We start from the raw sequence: 8,223 nt of genomic DNA on the forward strand, positions 1-8,223 counted from the left end.
TCTAGGAACAACAAGTAGGCCTGCAGAGCGAGAGCGAAGTGCTCTAATAGGGTGATATGGTACTACAAGGTCATTAAGATAAGCTGGGGCCTGATTATTTAAGCCCTTGTATGTGATTCATGTTTTTATGTTATTTTGTTACTGATTGTCCAAAATGTAAGTCTGTTACTAGATTAGTTTACTGGCAGCTTTATTAGTAAACTAATTAAAGATGGTGCTGCAGGACAGCCACACTGAAATGTGCTCGCTGGCTCTTTGAAATACCCAAACAACTGCATATTACATATATTACACTACTAGAGTATCAGTTTTTTGGTCCATCACACAGAAAATGGTTGGAATGGTCATAGGAAACAGTGTGGTTAAGATTTGCTCTACAACTTCCTGCTGGCAGTTAAAAAACAACAACTTGGAGATGAAAATGCGTTTGCATGATTAAGTGCCTTCCTATGGCCGACACTGCCGGCTCTCTGTTCATCGTCTATAGAATCAAGCAGCTTTGGAGGTACTGATTGCTGTTGTAGGTACACTCATTGTTCAAATCTATGCTACTCACATCATAGAGGCACAGAGATGCCATTGTGTTTCCATCTGACACTCACATTTATATCTATGGACAGTTTAACATCACCAATTGACCCCAATAACTGCATGTCTTTGGACTGTGGGAGGAAGCCAGAGTACCCGAAGAGAACCACCGCAAACACGGGGAGAACATGCAAACTACACACAGATATATGAACTGTTAATACATTATGATATATTAACAGTATAACATTAACAAAAAGACTATTTTGTATAGAAGCATATGGGAAAACAATCCTCAGCTGTCTTACACTTTGACCTCAGTAAACATTTTCCATATGACTTAATGGGGTCTATTGACAATTCCAGGGTGACTAAATAAAACAGAATACTGATGCTGTTCATTATGATCAGTGTTAGATTTAAAAGAGATGATCTGTTGGTTATACTCCATGAGAAGTCATTAGCCACTGAGCCTGTCCTCTGTTTCAACATTAGGCCCAGTTAGCTTGTTTGCAAAGCACCAGGATGGAGACAATCAAAACGCTCTGCTTGAGGCTTCATAGCCTATTGGTGATGTCATAGCAACCATGCCTCTCATCATATATATTTATGATATGGACTTGAACATGTGACATACTGAATCTTTTTCATCAGGTGAGCTACGTGAGATAAGGTAATAGACTGATTTCAGAAATAGCAACATGAACTCAATAAAAGAGGATTTAGCAGTTTTACTGTAAACTGTTTAACTTTTACTTTTTGGCACAGTTTCCTTCTCTGATGAGAATGGCCACATTCACTTACTGCTGTTGTTACCCTCCTCTTCCCTGCAGGTTGTGTCTCTGGGCATCACCTCCTTCACTTTGTGTGCTCTGGGTATCGATCGCTTCCACGCCGCCACCTCGTCCTCCCAGCCAAAGGCTCGGCGGGTGGAGCGCTGTCGCTCAGTGCTGATGAAGATGGTGCTGGTGTGGCTCTCAGCTCTGCTGCTGTCCAGCCCTGAAATCTTCCTATGGCAGCTCAGCCAGGCCGTGTCTCCATCCACCGGCCGGCTGGTCGACTCTTGCACCATCACGCCCTCCTCTCCTCTGTCCCTCTACCTGCCTGATTCCCTTCACTCCCTGCTGCTCAGGTATCACCAGGTGAGACCAAAGCAGACGCACGCACTGAACTGACCAACACATAGTATCCGTGTGTTGATTAGGTGACATGGAACATGTAAATCTGGACTTAGATCTTATATAATGGTGCTTCTCCCTTTAACTGGTGGCCGTCCACATGTTGTGTACACTAGCACTGAAGAAATGGACACCAGTTGGACAGCGTCAAAAGAGCACCAGTAGGAGCTCAAATGAAAGTAAAAAAAATGAAGCATTTCTGTTTGTTTTCTGGTTTATTGAATTAATGAGTAAGGATTTAGTAAGGACAGAGATATCATGGGTTTGTCTCAGAGGAGCAGCTTCATCACACAGGTTGGCTCAGAGGTCATAAATGAAACCACATTTAGTTTTCTGTCCAGAACATTTTAGGTAAAAGCAGAAAGATCTGAGTTCCTGAAAGGGCAATTTAGCTGTGGAGAAAAGCTGTTGTGGCTTTTTTTTGCCCAGACAAAAGCAGAATGTTCCCAAAGTTCTCCTCCTTCAGCTCTTACTGTTTTAACCTCTGTGCTTCAGGGTCGTATGTGGTGGTGTTTTGGCTGCTACTTCTGCCTCCCTGTCCTCTTCACCATCCTTTGCCAAATGGCCACCCGGAATGTCAACAGCGACTCCAGCGCCACCCAAAAGCAGCGTAACCTCGACGAACGCTCCAACCAGAAGCGTCAACAACACCAAACCTTGGAGCGACAGCTGAACTGCACTCTACTAGCTCTAGCTGTTGTGTATGGTGTGTGTGCTCTCCCCGAGCATGTCTGCAACATCACCCTGGCCTACACGCACATCACCATCTCCGAAGACACTGCCACCATGCTGGTGCTGTTACATCACTTCCTGTTGTTCTTCAAGTCATCAGTGACGCCGGTGCTGCTGCTGTGCCTGTGTAAGGTAGGTTGCCACCGAGCTATAAGGTGTTTTCTCAAAGACGTCTGTACAACTGAAGCCTTTTTCCAAGCAGAGAATTCACCACCTGCTGTCCATTACCCATTTAGAGAAATGGCAGATGGTTGAAAAGGTTGAATTCATTGCATATTGGTCCTCTGGAGTATTGTGTTTGATTTTGTACGTATAGTTGTCACTTACCAAAGCTGTGCATCGTCTGCATTTCAGGCTCTTGGCCAAGCCTTCATGGACTGCTGCTGCTGCTGCTGTCAGGAGTGTCAGCCAACCGGAGCCCAAGGCTCTCCAGGACCTCCCCAGGTCAAACTCAAGGGGGCCAATGAGACGTCCATCTTCTTTGATAAGGCTAAAGACACGTCAGCCATTTTGTCCATCTCTAGCTAGAGCAACAAGTCTGTCTCTGACTGTAGATCATCTCTTCTTCTCTTAGTCTTTCCTCCTTTGCTCCTTTCTACAACATTACCTGTATACCCATCGTCTCCTTCTACACGTTCTTTCCATTTTTCCCTATTTTGAAAATATTTTTCAACTTTCTGTCTGTTCTCTTCTCTTCTACCGGAATATCGTTTGTATGATACTCCCATGTGGACTCAGAGTTACCCCCTTCAGCTTCCTGTCAGTGCAGGAAGTAATGTTTAATCTGTAGCAAGATTAGAAGAAGATGGTGTACTTGCACAACCAGTTGTTATAAATGCAGGAGCCTGTTTCAGGACTCTGAAAGAACTCATCTCTCTGGCCTCCTGCTGCACAATATATGGAAATGTCTTGAAAGTCTTCCTTGGTTACGCTCCTTAGATCGATGCTGTGAGGCTCGAGTTCGTTGTGTTTTTTTGGAACATTAATTTAAACTCATTTATATGCAACATTAGTTTGGTGCAAAGCATAGAAGTTTCCTGCTGTGTTAAGAGGTGAACTCTATAGAGGGCTGAGCATAAATTTGAAATTATGACATTTTAATATAAACATTTGATCTGCTTAAATATAAAATGAAAAACTTCTGGAACTGATTGAACTGAAACATTTCATTGACACAGACCAGCCCGAAACAGCTTCACATTAGTTAAACAAATGTTGCTGTTGAGGCAGAAATAATCCTGTGAAATCCTTTCCTGTAAAATGGGATACAAGTTATCCTGGTCACTGCATTTTACTTTTTCTTTATCAACAGTTTCCGGCTATGAACTAGTTCGTGTTTGCATGTTAGTTTCTCCAGTGGAAAAATAATGCTAATGTACAGAGGGTTAACTTTAGCTTTCCAAATTTAATTTAGAGTGCACTCACACCTGCACTTTTTAATGCAGTTAAATCTGATTCTCAATATGAATTATCTGGGTGTGACTACAGTGATGAACAAACACAACAAGGACCTTTACAGGTGGTTTTATCCTGGTCCCAAACAAACTTTGGAACAGTTCGTTTATGGGTGGGATGATGAGCGGCTCATATTCACATAACTTTGCTCTTTGTGTACAGAGTAAGTGTTTAAAAATGCTTTTAGAAATGTTTGAACGTTTCAACCAAAAGTAAATAAGTTTAGACCTTAAAACTATTTTTCTTTGAAAACCAGAAAATTCCAAGAACTTTGATGGAAATCAATGGAAATTCCTAAAAGTTGACAACAAACATTTACCATTTATCTTGAGAGTTTTTGCTTCTACACTTTTGCATCATCTACAATTTAAAGAAAGGGTTCAGGTTAGATTATTTCTGCCTCCAGTGCAGTGCTGCCTTTCAGCAATGTTTGCAGCATCTGTTCAGCAACAACCAGGGAAGAATTTTATTGAACTGTGCAGCTCATATATGCATAATATGCACTTGTGGAAGGAAAATCAGGATGTGTTTAAAGTTATTTCTATGGGTTCTGTTTTGGGAAAGGATGTGGTGCTTCGTGAGGCCACAAACCCATCCTGAAGCAATAAGATGAAGAAAGTGGTGAAACGAGGAGGATATCTGAAGAGTTTTTGAACAGGACTCTCACCCTCTCAATACTGAGGTGCTCTGTTTGTACAGGAGGTTCTGCTGTGTAGTTTTAAGAGATGTAATCTGTATTTAACACAGTGCTTTCACTCAGACCGTCAATCTCAAACAACTAGAACAAAAGAAGAAAGAGAACCATGAATGTAGCTTATTTTTAATGCTAGATGTGTAACTAATTACATATTTGTATGGCAGGAAATGAGTTATTCGTTTGTTGTATGTCACAAGAATGCATTTGTAATATTTGATGTCACCATGATGAATTTCTGACCATTGGCTCAGCAGATGGTGCCTTATTGTTTCCCTGCCCAGAGCCCTGACTGTAAAAGCCCTTTTCCACTAATACCCAGTCGACTCGACTCGGTTTTTGGTTATTTTCCATTACAATTGGGTACTCCCTAGTGTGCGTAGGGTCTGTATAGCAATGCAGTCCCGTGATGACACTTGGATGTGAAACAAACAGGGTGTTGGGGGCGATGGTATACCTGCTGCTCAGTTTAAAAGTTGTTGTCAGACTCCGGGACCACGGTGTTGTTTTCTGTGGAGCCGTTTCCCTCGTTGCTGGGTTTCAAAAATGGCTGGGTTTCACTCTCGTGACTCACTGAGTGACGGCATTGACTAGCCAATTGGTGGGGTATAGTCTGTTGACATCACGTTTTTTGGATTGGACTTGGAACGGCAGCCAAGTAGATACTAAAAAATACCTGGTACCTGTTAATACCACACGCCAGGGGAAACCCTAAACACCGAGTTAAACTGAACAGAGCAGATCCGTACTAGTGGAAAAGGGCTCTAAGTGCCAGTAAAAACTAGTCATACTAACTTTGCAAAATGTTGACTGCCTTATTTTAAGATTTGCAGAACAGCCTTTAAACAAGTGCTTTTTAGTCACTATTTCAAATCTGCAAATTAAACCTGGAGGGAAAAAAAAGATCTGCTCTGCTACAACTCACAATTGTTGACACCGATGATGTTAATCAAGTTGACTTTGTGGTAACAAGGTCTAATATGTGGTAAAAAGATGTTACTACACATTTGATATGGAAGAAATTACCATGGCCGCACAGATGAGTTGGAGAGTCATTGAAACCTTGTAGGAAGAAGTATAAAGAAGTATACTACACTCTGCTTGGGTCTAAATGACGTAAAGTTGTCTTCAGATACAGAGTGGGAGAAGCTCTACATGCCACTTTGTGTCTGTGATTTCATGGACTCATGTGTCCATGTCTGTAACAGAGTATAACTCCATCTGTGGAGTGCAGCTAGGCAGGTGGTGATAATGTTTTGACTCCTCAGTAGTATGACTGCTATTGGATTGGTACCAAAACTATGTTACAGAGAGTTTCGAACTCAACATTTAAATTGCTAAAAGCTGACAGTTTGTTTCAATACCTCGGTCCAAGCTCTGGAATTTGATATTTGGTGCCATAATTTTGTGTTATCTGTTAGAAGAGAAATGTGGATGAACATTAGAAACAAAGGTAGAAACTGTTGCACCACATCAAAAATTGAAATGATAAAGTAAGATAAAGTGAAAGATTAAATACCATTTATACTTCTTTTTGGTCTTTTCCATGTCGTTGTGCTACTGATGAGCAGTTGTTGGAGTCGTGTTTTTTTGATAAACGAAAAAGAAAGTTTTGGATTCACCAAGGGTTGGCTAAGCAACGAGAGGATGATGAAATTCAGCTGCATCCAGGAGTTTAAACGTTACCGTGGTCGTTTCAAGAAATTATTTGAGTTGTACTTTATGTTTGTTAGAGAGAATCTAAATCTACACTTAGTTTGTTCTTGTGATGCCATGAAATGGAGACTGGAATCCTTTCACAATAAGCAACTTTACCAATAGAAACTCACAGGTTTGCTTCCTGCAGCCACCTGCATGTAAATTAGAATTTCTTCTGGAAATTTCTCTGTATCATTGCAGGGTCTTTAACTTACAATATAAAGCTCCTTGAGGTGACTGTTGTCGTGATTTGGTGTTATATAAATAAAACTGAATTGAAAAATTCCTCAAGTCTGTTTCATGAATCTGTAAAATACAACTTTACCAACAGCAGGTGGAACAACAGTTATGCTAAAAGAGTTTATCTCTCAGAGTTTGTTTGAACTTTTGAATCCGTGCAGCTGGAAAGCAAAGTCTGGTAATTTAGCCAGTGCTTTTTAAATATGTCACACTATAGGAAACAGACTAAAACACCACCTGGTGGGTGCTGCAGGTTTCTTTTTGGAGTGACAGCACCACCACTTGTTCTTTCATAGACTCATTCTTCATGTTGCAAAAATAAATGTGATTTTCCATATTGACTTCAGTTCATTTGACATATTATATCTAACCAAAACCACAAAAATTTAAACTTTAAACTGCTGTAGATTGTGTTTTATATCAGCGGTCCCCAACCTCCGGGCCTCGGACCAGTACCGGTCCGTGAGTCGTTTGGTACCGGGCCGCGAGAGTTGAGGCTCAGGTGTGAAATGTAGTTTTCAGGGTTTTTATCTGTTTCCAGCGTTATTTTGTTATCGTTTTTATCGTTTACTCGCTTTTCCTGGGTCTTTTCACGTGTGTTATGAATTAATTTTCTTTTTTTCAGTACCAGTACTAGTTTTATTTTGTTGTATTTATCCGCGACACCTTAAAGGCCGGTCCGTGAAAATATTGTCGGGCAAAAACCGGTCCGTGGCGCAAAAAAGGTTGGGGACCGCTGTTTTATATTATAAAACAGGACTTTACAAAATACAAATGTACTGTTCTTCCCCTGCTGTATGTTGCAGGACCTTCCTGAGAAGGTCCTGAGAACTACAACTACAAGGTCCTGAGAAGATTAAAAAGAGAGAGGTAGTTTCCAGAGCCTCATCCAGCAGCTGAAAATCCATCTTGTTGTTTCCACAGTTGTCAGAAAGCCTGTTTGAGGTCCTTCTCACTTCCCTTTTTAACCGTGTCCTTTTTGTTGCAACATGCTGTTGGTTCCACAGACCCTGACTGGTCGAGGTGTTTTTTTGTGATGCTAAATTTCAGAAACATCAACTTACATGTAATATTCACAGGTCTGTTGAAGATCACGGCTGTAGAATTCTTAAGTTTAGCGTTCAGTCAGTGAACCCGTTTTTCATTCTTGTTGGGATTCAACAGCTGTTTTAAAATTTCAACACTGAAAAAACTCAAGTCCTTCTAAGTTTAGGATTTTCTTTTAACTAAACATTAAAATTTATACAATGTGAAGCAAATAAAAGCAACAAATCCCATATATGCGCTGGAACAGCCAAATAATCAAGTAAAAAGTGAAATGACTCATCACTTTAGCTCAAATTAGTAATACATTTATGTATGTGTCAAATCATTTATGCATTCTTTGATTGGTTTTCATAGAAAATCTTCGTATTTTGGTAAATATAAATAAATGAAACAGGTATGAATTTCACTCTGTGGAGAATTTAAAGGTCCTAATTGTAGCTTCTTGGTTCCTCTCTGAGTTCTTGGTTTGAGGATCTCATTAAAGCTTTTAAAGCATTTGTCCAACATGCTGTTTTAAATGGAGTACAGGGATCCTCTCTCTGAGAACAGTCTAATAGTGAGGAGGATTTTCCTTCAGCAGAGCCGCTGCTGCTCTGCATGTCAATGACCTCACTACTGTCCTGTCTCCATGGGATACAAGCCCAAATTCTC

The 8,223-nt window shown here is 40.7% G+C and overlaps 1 protein-coding gene across 1 annotated transcript in view; it reads left to right on the forward strand.

The window, feature by feature from the left end:
- The window catches only part of gpr37l1b (G protein-coupled receptor 37 like 1b), an 8,229-nt gene extending 2,145 nt beyond the window's left edge, over positions 1 to 6,084 (forward strand). The window contains exons 2-4 of the mRNA XM_005748220.1: positions 1,362 to 1,670; positions 2,202 to 2,570; positions 2,793 to 6,084. Of these exons, the coding sequence (XP_005748277.1) occupies positions 1,362 to 1,670; positions 2,202 to 2,570; positions 2,793 to 2,966 (852 nt within the window). The 3' untranslated portion in view covers positions 2,967 to 6,084. The remainder of the gene's footprint in view (positions 1 to 1,361; positions 1,671 to 2,201; positions 2,571 to 2,792) is intronic.
- Positions 6,085 to 8,223: the final 2,139 nt, after the last annotated feature.

This window comes from Pundamilia nyererei, unplaced genomic scaffold (assembly GCF_000239375.1).
Source record: "Pundamilia nyererei isolate P.nyererei 1_Seehausen unplaced genomic scaffold, PunNye1.0 scaffold00216, whole genome shotgun sequence".
Lineage (NCBI taxonomy): Eukaryota > Metazoa > Chordata > Actinopteri > Cichliformes > Cichlidae > Pundamilia > Pundamilia nyererei.